Source organism: Drosophila simulans, chromosome 2R (genome assembly GCF_016746395.2).
Source record: "Drosophila simulans strain w501 chromosome 2R, Prin_Dsim_3.1, whole genome shotgun sequence".
Taxonomy (NCBI): Eukaryota; Metazoa; Arthropoda; class Insecta; order Diptera; family Drosophilidae; genus Drosophila; species Drosophila simulans.
The window spans coordinates 2,153,704-2,168,609 of NC_052521.2; the positions used below are offsets into that span (position 1 = coordinate 2,153,704).

The 14,906-nt window shown below is 37.2% G+C and overlaps 1 protein-coding gene across 4 annotated transcripts in view; it reads right to left on the reverse strand.

Annotated features, from left to right (window-relative positions):
• Window positions 1-14,906, reverse strand: part of LOC27207406 — a 95,940-nt gene that overhangs the window by 28,669 nt on the left and 52,365 nt on the right. The window contains exon 5 of one of the 4 annotated variants that reach the window (XM_039291674.2): window positions 8,886-9,382. The exons of the other annotated variants lie outside the window; for them this stretch is intronic. Within the exon in view, the coding sequence (XP_039147608.2) occupies window positions 9,359-9,382 (24 nt within the window). The 3' untranslated portion in view covers window positions 8,886-9,358. Of the gene's footprint in view, window positions 1-8,885; window positions 9,383-14,906 lie in introns of those variants that run through there. 4 annotated transcript variants of the gene reach the window in all.

The window sequence follows — 14,906 nt, forward strand, 5'->3', positions numbered from 1 at the left end:
TCTTGTTTATTTGACGATCGTCACCTACTAGTCTACATCGATTTTCCGCCGAATTAGACAGTGATTTCTAGGGTACGAAGAGAAGTGGGCTATTATATTCTGATTTAAATGGTTATACAATACCGTCTTTTATCAATTTGTTAACTTGGCTTTGTATTTCTGGTTTTTTACATTCTGGTACTCTGTAGTTTTAATTTAGTCAAATCGACTTTGAATAACGAGCGAAATTTAAAAAGCTTTAATACTTCTAAAATTTTTTGCGGGTTTTTTTCGTTTGCATTATAAACATCATAATTGTGCAGTGATTCGCTTTTTATGTCTCCGCTGTCTACAATAGCGTCTTTATTTGTTGTATTTACTATTCGAGTCATTGACATGCAACGATTATTCCAGGTAATGGTAATGTAATTCCTGGTTTGGAATTAAACCGTACATGTCTTTTGAATAAACACCGATCTTTCTTATGACAGGCAGGCAGAACAATTTTTTTTCAACTGAATGTATTATAGGAATGTATATATTGCTGAAATTTGTGGGCGTAAACCAATCTTCCTGGTCTTGGAATTCCAAATTACAATTGTACTTCTTTGTAAAATCCAAGCCAATGATACTGTAATAATTCAGTAGTTTAGTCTTCGTTTCAATACACTTTATTTTACAGTTGGTTTTAATATTTATTATTAGTTTACAATGGTTATTCTAATACGTGTGTTCGCATTCAACTCCATTGATCGACTGACTCTCTCTCTCCAGCCCGATCGCTCGTCTCTCTGCTTATGTTAGATTAATCGGGAGAGCGTGAGTTGCGCTCATCTTCCTCTCGCACCGGTTCCCACATCCCTCCTATGTTTTTCAGCTTGAGCTTCAACCCAGGTCCCGCAGACGTATCGTTTTCCTCGGATGATTTGGCCAGCGAGTGTTGGTTGTGTTTCTCCAAGTTCGTGGTGGAAGCCGGAACCGTCATCGTGGTGGAGGCAGCTGGAATCTTTTTTAGATGGCTAACGTCCCTAAGAAGTGTCTTACCACCCCCTGAGACTTTAACAATATTTCCCTCTCGCTCCAAGACCTGGTATTCAGTTATGTCAAAGTTCGGTGTCAGCTTACTAGGAAATATTACGTTTTTCATTAGTACCTGATCTCCTACCTGAATGTCTACATCCTTTGCCCCTCTCTTTTTATCCCCAGCTACTTTACCTTTATGCCTTTGTATCTGTTCATTATCTTTTTCAGCCGAGTCATTAAAAACCCCTACAACATCTTGTATGTTAGGAATTTTATCTCGAATCAAACGATTAAACATTAACTGTGAAGGGGCTGTTCCAGTAGTACCATGAGGGGTGACGTTATGCATTAAAAGAAATTCCTGAATTTCCTGCTCCAAGTTCGTTGGAGTAATCTTCTTGTTTAAGTGTGCAATTTTTTAGTCTTTTTACTAGGGACTTGTTTATATTCTCCACCTCACCATTAGCCTGAGGCCAATATGGTGGAGTCCGTATTAGGGTAATGCCATTCAAACTGCAATAATTTTCAAACATCTCACTAACGTACTGTCTACCATTATCTGTCCGCAGGTACTTTGGAAACCCTTATCGGCAGAATATTTCCTTCATTGTCCCAATAATAGCTGTTGAGGATATCGATTGCATAAACTTTAGCTCCATGTATCTTGAAAAATAGTCTATAAAGACCAGGACATATTTTCCATTCGGCAATGGACCCAAAAGATCACTGGCTATCGACATCCAAGCGCTTGTTGGAAATGGTGTTCCCTGCATCGGTGCTGGGCCTAAAGGTTGAGAGACTACTAAACAGTCTCTACATGCTTTTACAAAATTCTCTGCGTCTCGGTCGATGCGTGGCCACCATACCTTTGACCTTAAACGCCGCTTCATTGCAGACTCGCCTGGATGACCTTCATGGGCAAGTTCTAATACTCTCTTTCGAAGTGTTGCCGGGATGACTAATCGTGTTCCTCTAAGCAGAATTTTCCCAAGCGTCGAAAGTTCATATCGAAATGGGTAAAATTTGTTTGATGTACATGGATCCCAAGTGTCAGTCTCCAAACAGGACATGGCGTCAATGATTTCCTCATCCATACTATTTGCTTGGGATATTGCTGATATGTGTAACGCTGCAGGAACGCTGCAGTATTCGATGACCCGAAAGACATTATATTCATCATTTCGCCAGGAAGAGTTCGTCGCAGCCAATTCACAAAGTCGAGACAGAGCGTCTGAAATATTCTCTTTGCCCGCCTTGTAGATTACTTTAAACTTGAACGCCTGTATGCGTAAGAGCCACCTTTCAATTCGCGCTGGAGGCTTCGAAGTTGGTTTGAATATTGCCTCCAGTGGTTTGTGATCCGTCACCAGCTCGAATTTTAATCCAGCCAGGTAAAAATAAAACTTCTCAACAGCCCAGACTAAGGCCAGACTTTCTTTTTCCGTCTGTGAATATCGCTTTTCAACATCCGATAGACTCCGACTAGCAAACGAAATTATTTTTAGTTCTTTGTCTCTACTGAACTGTAATAGTACAGCTCCGAGCGCGACAGGGCTGGCGTCGGCTATCAGTTGTGTAGTGTTATCGGGGTCAAAATAGGACAAGTTTGGTATCTTGGCCAAATGAGATTTTAGATCTTCGTATGCTTTTTCCTCATTTTTATCCCAATTAAATCTGCAATCCTTTCTTAGCAAACGTCTTAATGGTTCTGTACGGTCGGCTAAATCCGGTATGAATTTGCCAACATAAGTGACAAGGCCCAGAAAACTGCGGACCTCCTCCTTATTTTTGGGACTTCTGAATGAAAGGATTGTGGATACTTTTTCCGGATCAACTTCAATTCCTCTGTCTGACAGGATATGCCCATAAAATTTGACTTTATCCGTCTTCCAAATGCATTTCTCCACATTCAAGAGGACATTGTTTTTCTCCAATATATCCTTTATTTCCTTTCCGGCGTTATCATGGTCATTTTCATTGGTTCCGAATATGATGATATCATCGATATAATTCAGGACATTTCGGCACGGTGCCAGTAGCTCCTCCAGTCTTCTTTGAAAAATTTCGGGTGCAGAGTTAACCCCGAACATCAATCGCTTATACCGGAACAACCCACGAGGAGTTATGAAAGTTGTTATAGCTCTGCTAGCCTCGTCCAATTCTAATTGATGATATGCATATTTGAGATCCAGACGAGAAAAATATTTCGCTCCTCTCAGTTTGGTCATAAACGTGTCGAAGATAGGCAATGGATAGTTCTCCCTTAAAATTGCTTTATTGGCTAGTCTCATGTCTATACAGATGCGGAGATCCCTGTTTTCTTTGAATGTCATGACCATTGGTGAGATCCATTGAGAATGTCCCATTACTGGTTCAATGATATCGAGGGATAACGCTTCCTCCAGTTTTCCAATAACTTTCTCTTCCAACGCTATTGGAATCCGCCTCATCGGTTGTTGAACTGGTTTGATGTCTGGGTCAATGGATAGTTTAACTGGCAATCCTTTCCATTTTGGAAATGGAGATACGCTCTCTATACTGTGGACTCCCAAACCGAGTCGTAATACTTGTAGCTTTATCGCCGATTCCTTGCCCAGTAGTGATTGTTTTCCTTTTTTAATTACAAAAAATGGAGCAATTACCTCCGGGTTAGATCCAATGGATACAGGTGCATCAAAACAACAGATTATTTGCAGTAATTCGTCTGAAGCATATGCTCTAAAATGATTCGAGCAGTCCCATTGGACGTTGAAAATTGTTGCTTTCTTATCTTGTAGAACTGACCAATCCTCCGGACTTATGAGATTGAAACGTAATCCTGAGTCGATGATGAAAGGCATTTCTTGGCCACCCACTTGGCATTTGATTACTTCGTCTTCGTCGTCACTTAGAATTTTAAAACAGTTATTTGCCGGTTTCTTATCATCCCCTTCATTTACCAGGTTCACGTTTGAGCGTTGTCGTTTTGTTGCATTGCTGTTGTTCTGGTTTCCTGGTCGCTTTAAATTAGTTCGGCACTTGTTTGCAAAGTGCCCGAACCGTGTACGTTTATTGCATTGTTGTTTTAAGGCTGGACAGTTGGGGCTATTATGGTTGTGACCTTTTCGACCACATCTGCTGCACTCCCACTGCATGTTGGACGATTTTGTATCCGTTTGTATTCTGTTTATTCCCTCCAGATTCAGCTGTGGTCGCATTATCTCGGACTCTTTGTTGATTTCTTCCTCCACTTGGCAGAGATTTATTATCTCCGATAAATTGTACTCTTTTTCCAAAAGTTTCCGTTTTAGGCTTATGTTGGCGCAGCTATCGATGATTTTATCCTTTAAACAGATCTCCTCGATTTCGGCTTTAGTGGATCCAAAATCGCATTTTTGAATTTGGTACCTCAGCCTCAATACAAACTTCGCAAATGTCTCTCCCTCTGCAGGAGAAAGGAGGAGGAGGAGGAGGAGGAGGAGGAGGAGAAAGGTTCCTAAATAAATGTCTCTTGAAGCTTGAGTTCTGTTTCGGCGAGAAAAACGCATTCAACTTATCGACTAACGTCTGAAATATGTCGGTCTGGTCTTCAGCCGCCGTTTCCGTTATCACGGCTCCGGGCAGTGAAAATGCTACCGTTTGTAGCTGAGGGCCGCCAAGATGTAACAATTTGTTTCTTTTCCGGGATGGTGAACTGATGATCTCCTCAGCTTGCACATATATTTCGAAAGCTCTAAGCCATTTCTCCCATTCCACACGCAACAGGGACTTCTCAATCGTCTCGCAAAGAAACGGCCTGATTACGCTCTCTGCCATTGCTTGTAGGTCGACTGAAACTAAATTTTGCTTTAATATTTTTGGCCAACTGCCTCTGACTTAGTCAGATCGTAATTAGTTACATACAGTTTTCAAGGAATATACCGTGGTATACATATACATGTGCATACCTATCGACTGATACTTTAGTACAGCCCCTGATCCAAATCAGCTCATATCTAATTATTCGACTCGTACCTTTAGTACAGCCCCTGACTTAAATCAGCTTATGATTATTTGTTCGGCTCGTACATCTATTACAGCCCCTGACTTAAGTCAGCTCAAAATTATTTACTCGGCTTGTACATTTAGTACAGCCCCTGACCCAAGTCAGATAGAACAATAATAAAATCTGTGTCTCTTGACACTGTCACTGTAATTTGTCAGTTGTTTTCTCTTTCCTTTTATTTTTCATTCTTTTATTGTTGTTGTGTTTTTTTTTACATACGAGCTGCCATAACTGAAATGCCTGCAAGCATTCTTATATTTTATTTCTTTTCCTTCATTCTTTCTTCTCTTCATCTCATTAGTTCGTCAGCGTGCATTTGCCCGCGCGTTCATATGTACATACGAACAACGAGAGTGAGCGAGGAAAAAAAAATTATCGAATTATTGTGTGACAATTTTGCCATCACAGATTTGCGCTAAACATTTTTTTTTTTAATGTTAATTTACATGTTATTTCTCCCTTGCATTAATTTGTCTATTTGTATTCGTTCGCGCGTTCGATACCACATTTGTATGTACATATGTATATATGTATATATACGAAGAACGCCAGGGAACGAAAAGAACAAACTAACGGGACTGTTGCGTGCTAATTTCAGCATATGCCGGTTTGCACTGAATTTTTCTTATTTTAATTAATTTATAAGTTGTTGTTTTTTTTTTACCTCGTCGCCAATGTAATAATTCATTAGTTTAGTCTTCGTTTCAATACACTTTATTTCACAGTTGGTTTTATGATTTATTATTAGTTTACAATGGTTATTCTAATACGTGTGTTCGCATTCAACTCCATTGATCGACTGACTCTCTCTCTCCAGCCCGATCGCACGTCTCTCTGCTTATGTTAGATTAATCGGGAGAGCGTGAGTTGCGCTCATCTTCCTCTCGCACCGGTTCGCACAGATACCATCAGCTGGTATGGGAAAATCGGGTACTATATATCGTATCTAGGGACGTATCTAGGGACTGTATTGTCCCTTTCCCTATGCTTGTTATGTTTGTAATTTTACTCCAATTTAGCAGTGACATTTCTGCATCTGTATCTATTAATAAAGTTAACGTTAAATTGGTACTCATATTTTTAAATTTAACAAAAATGCTTAAATTGAGATTGATATTATTAATTTTTTTTGGGGGTCTGTTCTCAAGGGGACTCCCAATTATCCGCCTGTTATTCCTTCTGTCGCTTATGTTGTTTCTGTCGTTATTCCTGTTGTATCCGTTAACCACCTCGGCCTCTATAACTATTATTATAGTTATTTCGGAAAAGCAGTATACATATTTTTCAATAACGCTGTCCATGGTGGTGCAATTTTCTGCTACCAAGACTGTTTTTATTTGTTCGTTCTCACAATTCTTTTTCATTGCAGAAATCGCTTCTTTTGTAGCGAATTTATCTGCATTGTTGGCTTCTAGACCATCGTCAATATACGCTGCTTAAAGTGATTTACGGAGATCTTTTATCTCTAATGTATATTGCGCTGCTGTTTTACCATTTTGTTGTAGATTAATCATTTTTGCTTTAATGACATCAGTCGATTCGCCTTTAACTGATGCCTTTAATACATTTAAGATACTGATAATGGTCTTTTCATTTTCAGCCTTGTATGATAAAGGACCAATTATCTTAGTTCTACTGCTAGTTGTTTCTGATCTCCTTTTGTAAGATCCGTTATTCGAAGAGCCATGAGGAATCAAATTAGGTTTATTTTCTGACCGTCGAATTTAGGTGTTGTGGACGAAATATGTCGCACATATTTCCGGACGTTGCATTTTGTCTGTCGTTGCTGCAGCTTATTCCTTAGTGGTACTATTGCTATAGGCTGTTTCAGAATATTCCCCTTCTATTTCTGTCAACTCTATCACCGCTGGTATTGCTAGATCGTGTAGATCTTTTCCTCTTCTAATTCCTTTTCGGGTTCATCTACTTCGATAGTTATTGGATTATCAAAAATTGTAGGTACCTATAAGAAGATTTTCGCGAAGTCTGTTTAATAGCTTCGCTCCCTGTGTTATGTTTTATCTATCTATTTGCTGTTTATTATTCAACTATATGCAGGCATGCTTATTTATTGTGCCTTGCTGCAACTATCTAATTTGCGTGAAACATTTGTATGACTTATTAAATGTAGATTTCGTCTCTTTAAGATATTTTATAAATGTCTGTCAGTCTATTTATATCGCTTAATAAGACATAAATCAGCGGTGCAGGCGGACTACTAATATTCCTATTACTGGAATATTCTGGATATTCTTATTTAGCATATTTACCTTCTTATTTTTGTTTTGTTTTATTTTAATATTTTATTCATTATTTTATTATTTATATTGAACATTTACCATTTATATCTCTTAATCATTCGTACATAAGTTGTCATATTTTGTTTTTTTACGAAACATTTTTTTTTACAATTTCTACCATAGTTTAAAAGGTTATACTAGATTCGTTGAAAAGTGTGTTACAGGCAAAAGTAAGCGTTTTCGACTATGTAAAGTATATATAATAACGAATCCACGGTAATTTATTAGATCAAAAAATAGAATCTTTATTCAAATAAAATTACAAGTGTGGAAGCGGAGACAATTCACGTCCTATTCGTAGAGCGAAAGAATTAAATCTAATCTTAAGTTGCGAAGCGAACGCTTAGCAAACCTTTGGCTGAGACTTATTTACTTCTTTATGTGTTGAGCTAAAAGAGGTCTTGAGTGGATCGCGCATGGATACTGGATAAGCCAAGGATTTGAGCTGCGTAAGCGGTTTTGACCCTCTGGTGGGAGTCGCGAATGCGGCTGCGGATGTTTATGTCTGTTTGATTGGGTGCCCTCTTAAGTGGATCGCTCATGGGTACTGATCAGCCGAAACCTGAGCTGCGTAAGTGGTTTTGACCCTTTGGTGGGAATAACGGATTCGGCAGAGGATGTTAATGTTTACATTAGGGCAGGCTGGATTTGTTATTGTCACCAGAAGTGGTGACACTAAATTAGCCCGTCTTTAGGCGGATAATTTAGGGTACAAAATAGGGCTCGGATTATTTTGAATTTCTATTACATCATTGTTTACAATATTTGGTGGTTCTATAGGAGTGGGTGCTTGTTTTTTGAACTGGATTATAATTTTCTTAGGTATATTCTTATATTTATAAATATAATGAAACATTATTATGACAACTAAGATTATTATAATAGTGATTGTAATTATTTGAAATGTGTTATTTGTTTTATTATGGGTTTCAAAAATATCTTTAGCTTCTATATAAGAAAGAGCTTCTAATTTATTTATATTGTTATTGACATAAACGGCTTGAGTGTAGTCTAACATTGTGTTTGATATTGAGATGTCGTCGATTTGAATAGAACAATTAAAAGCTTTTATTATATTATCTCCCTCTATTATTATATCTCTATTTATGCAATTTTGGTTGAGCATGGTTTTTGGTAAGTTCCAGGTTAATATTATATTAGGTTCGACATAACTGATTTCAAATTTCTTGTGAGTTTTTACATATCTACATTCTGTATTGAATTGATTAAGTATGCCAGTTAAACATTTATTTGTTATAGAAGTTTTTGAGGGTTTGATTATTTTGAACATCAAATTTATTTTGTACATTTTCTATTAAAATGTTTTGATCACTGTCTGGATATGGAACTATTGAAAAGATTAGGTTTTCACTTAATTCTTTTTCATTTGTATCTGTTTTTAACCAAGTTGAAGTTTTAATATGTAAAAGTTTTTCGGAATTTATAGTCGTTAAGTAATAATGTTTTAGTAATTTAGGATTACAAATGTTAACTGCATTCCAATCCATTCAATATCTTCTATATATTCGGTAAACTGTTGCAAGTTGAATAATAAAATATTTAATCTTTGATCCCCTTTATTTTTCAAGATCAATAGCTTGGACGCCATTTTCGGACAGATTGTTACTTTTAATTCTAATTCTTCTTAATCTGCTTGATCTAATGTTCCAAAAAGGTATTTATACATTGTGCCCATAAAATTAGCTAACACGCGTTTGCTGCGATTTGCTATTCTTATGCCATTCATTTCTCTTATTAATTTTTCTACTAAATATTGAACTTGAAGTACAATTACATGTTCTTCTGATTGTTTTTTTAAGTTTTTATAAGTTTGTTCTGTTTTTGTTATATTGACAGATAAGTAATGATACTCGTAACTAGTTGGTAAGCTTATTGATCCAGTATTAAATATTATGTAGACATTTTTGGCTTGAATTGGATTTACTTCAAGGCTTTGTCCTTGGGCATATCGGGTAGAACATAGTAACAAGTATTATCATCAAGATCATCAAGAATGTGTGTTTATGTTGGTTTATCTTGATCGTTTGGGGTTGCGCTGGAATTATTATCATATTTAGTTTCATTAATTTTATTTTTCTGTTTATATTTTGATTTATAGTGAGTAATTTTTCATCCTCGGTTCTTTTCTTCATAGTGTTTATTGTCTATTTGTGTAATTTCTCCTGTTTTTCTAAATGAGTTTGTTGTCTTAGTTTTTACCAATGGTGTTTGTCTATATCTAGTATATACATCGAATTCGTTTCGTGATTCATTTAACTTAAGTATGTTATCTATTTTATTCTTCTGGGTATCGTATGCAGGTGTACCTCCATAGATAAAAATATCGGCTGGAGTTCTTCCAGTTGTGTTATGCTTTGTTTTATGATTGTATATATAAAGTATGGTTTCGAATTTGGTTAACTTATGGGTTATTTTATGTATGAATTATCCTTAGTTTCTCATTTATTGTTTTATGCAACCTCTCAACGTCAGAAATTCCATTTTTGCTGGTAGTTATGTCAATTTTTACGCCTTCTGATTGTAACCAAAGCTGTAAAGCTGCGCACATAAATGCTGAATCTTTATCTGCCTTGATTTGAACTGGTTTACCCATATTGGTAAACACTAAAAGTATAGCTCGCTTGGCTTAGAGCCAATCTCTGCTATTAATTTTTATTAAAGAGGCGAATTTGGAATAAACGTCAATGCAGCATAAAAATTCCTTATTGTCTATCATGTAAAAGTCCATTACGTTTCTTTACCTTGGGTTAAATGTTTCTGGAGTTATTTCAAATGCTAATTTGGTGTTTCTATGTTCTGTTTGTGCAATGTTGCATATTTCGCATTCTTTTATAATATTTTGAATTAATTTTTGGTGATCAGGGTAGTCAAATTTTTCTTTGAAAATGCTAATTGTTTATTCTATTCCTGTGTGCAAGAGCTCTTTATGACTTTTAAGTATGATTTCCTTGAATTGTGCATATGTCATATTTATTAATTTTTTTGTAGATCTCATAACTTTTGTTAAATTATTCGGACTGACCAGTACCACTTCAACCTCCGAAGAGATAAGTCGTGCCACTCAGATTAAAGCCTCGCTTCGCGTAAGCCCAAAACCCTTATCAGCAAAATCTTGATAAACAAATATCAACCACTAAGAGAAAATAAAAAACTCAACAACAAAAACAGCAATACCGCTAAGCCCTTAACCAACAATCATGACAGACCCACCAAACATTTACAAAATTACTTCAAAAACATACCAATCCCAATTAGGCGAACCCAAATTTATAATTATTAAAAGAAAAGACAACAACTCTTTCGAAAGAACTTCACCATTCATCATAAAAAAATCTGTGGACTTTGCCTGTGGAGGAGAAGTTGAGGGATGCAAACGTACAAGAGACGGCAACCTGCTAATAAAAACCAAAAACGAATTACAAGCCAGAAAACTCCTAAAACTAACAAAAAATTGCAGATGTGGATGTAGCAGCAAGTGAACATAAAACATTAAACTTCTCTAAGGGAGTTATTTACTGTAATCACCTTAGACACATCGACGAAGACACAATTCTACAAGAACTAAAACCACAAAAAGTAACTGAAGTTAAAAAAAATAATGAAACGGCAAAACCCCAACTCTAACTCTGACACCAACAACATCACCTTAGTTGAAACTGGACTAATAATTATAACCTTTGAATCGCATAACCTCCCCGAGATAGTACGAATCGGTTACGAAACAGTCCGAGTACGAGACTATAACCCACTCCCACTTCGATGCAAAAAATGCCTCCGCTTCGGTCATCCAACACCCATATGCAAAAGTGTAGAAACTTGCATCATAAAAATTGCTCAGAAACAAAACACACAAACGACGGAGAAAAATGCACAAACGAAAAGAACTGCTTAAATTGCCGAAACAACCCAGAACTTGACCATCAACACAGCCCAATTGACCGCAAATGCCCTACGTTCATAAAAAACAAGGAATTAACAGCCATTAAAACCACACAAAAAGTTGACCATAAAACTGCCCAACACGTTTATTTCGAACGTCACGGCTTCCAAACGAAAAACACCTACGCCAAAACTCTTACAAACGGCACAACCCAGAGGACAACAAACACTCTGTCACCTAATATTCACACAAATACAACCCAATCACAACACCAAAATCCACACCACACACACACATCAGCAGCACAAAACATTTCATCTAAGACAACAACAACTGAACCAGCCAAAACAACCTTACTATCCAACCAACCACACCAACACCATTACCACCACAGCTACGACAAACTAGAAGACATGGATACCGACTACACACCTACCAGAAAACCATCTACGGCATACTCATCACAACTCACAGAAGACCTAAAAATAAAAATCTTCCCGAAAGATAAGTCCAATAACCTATCCATAAACCTTAAAGCATCGAAACTAAAGGCCAAAGCTCTAAACAAAAACAAGCACACTAACAACAGCGACAGCGAATCCATATAGAACCCTAAACTCCAACACTACCTTTAAGTTAAGTTGTAAGCTTTAATTCTCTCACAAATGTCACTAACTATAATGCAATGGAACTTGAAAGGTTACGTAAACAACTATAGCCAACTCCTTATTCTAATCAAAAGATACTCCCCTCACATTATTTCCCTCCAAAAAACCCATACACCAATAACATTCCAACCCCAATAAACTTCAAACTATTAACAAATAGTGCCACCAACAGATTTGGGGACGTAGCACTACTAGTGCATAAGTCAATACAGTACACTGTCCTCAACATAACAATCGATATAGAAGCAAGTCATACATATAGAATCTAAACTTAAATTAAACATATTTTCCACATACATTTCTCCGACCAAAAGCATAACTAACCAGACACTCCATAACACATTTAACATACAAAAAACACCCTCTCTAATTACGGGAGATTTTAATGGATGGCACCCATCCTGGGTATCCCCAACAACAAATACACGAGGAAAAATAACTCAACGATTCATTGACAACAAGCACCTTATCCTGTTAAACGACAAATCTCCCACACACTTTTCAACACACAATACATACACACACATAGACCTCACACTCTGCTCTCCAATCCTAGCCCCCCACGCCAAGTGGAAAATACTAAACGATCTTCACGGTAGCGACCATTTCCCTATTATCACAACACTATTCCCAACAACCAATCCACAAAAATTCAACAGAACCTTTTTTAAACTCAAAGAAGCCAACTGGGAGCAGTTCAACGCACTTACCCACCAAACCAACAAGAAATGCCCCACCTCCCACAACGTAAACAAAGAAGCCGCTCTAATCAATAGAATTATTCTTTATAGCGCAAACCTCTCCATCCCACAAACCTCATCTAACACACATCCATACAGGGTTCCATGGTGGAATAAAAACCTCGACCAATTACGAAAACAAAATCAACTTGCCTGGAAAAAATTAAACCGCACAATTGCTGTTGACAACATTTTAGACTACAGACGCAAAAACGCAAAATTTAGATTCGAACTAAAAAGGAGGAAAAAAGAAGCTTCCAGCTCTTTCACCTCGACTATCCAACCCACTACTCCCTCATCCAAAATATGGGCCAATATAAGACGCTTCTGCGGACTTAACCCAGTTAAACAAATTCATGCCATCACAAACCCAGAAAACAATGAGACTACATTGGCTAGCAACGAAATTGCTAACATATTCGCACAACACTTTTCTGACCTCTCCGGCGACTGGAACTTTTCAGAGGAGTTCCGGAACAATAAATATAGAAATAACCTACATCACTATACCCCCTCTCCACTAGACCAAACCATAGAAGAGAACATAACTTATCTAGAACTTAGCTCAGCCCTACAAACATTAAAAGGATGTGCTCCAGGACTAAAAAGAATCTCTTATCAAATGATCAAATATAGCTCCCACACAACAAAAAACAGAATAACGAAACTATTCAATGAAATATTCAATAACCACATACCTCAAGCCTACAAAACAAGCCTAATCATCACCATCCTCAAGCCAAACACCGATAAAACGAAAACTTCCTCATACTGACCCATCTCTCTCAACTGCTGTATAGCAAAGACACTTGATAAAATAATAGCGAAAAGACTCCGGTGGCAGGTGAGACATAACAATCTATTTAACGACAACCAATTCAGATTTAAAAAAGGCAAATCGACTTCGGACTGTCTACTCTATGTAGACTGCCTCATAACAAAGTCAAAAATGCACACCTACCTCGTCACTCTTGATTTTTCAAGAGCTTTCGAACGAGTAGTTGTGCACTCCATAACTCAGCAATTGCAGGAATGGAAAACGGGCCCCAAAATAATAAAGTACATAAAAACTTCATGAGTAACAGGAAAATAAATGTCCGCGTCGGTCCGCATACATCTAACCCATTACCCCTATTCAACGGAATCCCCCCCCAATCCCGGAATCACCCATATCCGTGATACTATTCCTCATAGCCTTAAATAAATTATCCAACATCATATCCCATCATCATCATATCATATCGTTGAGAATAAAAAAAAAAACTAAAACGAAAAAACACCAATAATAGACCGAACAATCAAGCTTAGCCTAGAACTTAATCTACCCTACAAACCAATAAAACTCCATAAATACAGGCCATCATGGACCCTCCCCAATCTAATGGACACATCACTCAGAAACAATAAGAAAGAACAAACATCTCCAGATCAATACAGAAAATTATACGAACACACAAAGAATAACCCCAAAACACAATAACATTCGCCATTACAACGGAAACGGACGTCTTGAAATACGGCATACTTCCCCCATATTTATCCGTCCTCACCTCCGAAACAATCGCCATCCTAGAAGCAATAGAACTTACTAAAAACCGAAGAGGCAAATTTATTATCTGTTCCGACTCCCTATCAGCAATAGATTCAATTCAAAACACAAATAATAACAACTTTTACCCAAGCAGAATACGATCGCTAATAACGCAACACGCACCTAAAATTAAAATAATGTGGATTCCTGGCCATTCAGGAATAAAAGGAAATGAACTAGCCGATCAAGCTGCAAAATCAGCAAGCAGAATGCCACTTATCCTCACCCCAAACATAAATACCACAGATATAAAAAAACACCTTAAAGCCGACCTTGCGACAAAACACAAAGAACACATAATAAACTGCAGTCCATGGTACCAATCTATTAACACGAATACCTCACACACATGCGATTACCTTAAACAATAATACGACTTCGACTAGGGCACACAAACATAACCCACCAACACTACCTAAATCCCAATTCAATACCCACTTGTCCGTTTTGCCAAGGTGATATTTCAATAAGCCACATATTAAACTCATGCCCATCCCTCCTACAAGCCAAGCAAGATATATTTAACAACACCAACCCTCTAGACCTTCTCAGCAAACCCAATCCAGATAACTTACAAAAACTCATACTTTTCCTGAAAAAAACTAAATTATACCAAAAAATCTAAAAACAAAACAGACATTTGTACATAACAAGCCAGCAATTAGTTACCAAATTAGATA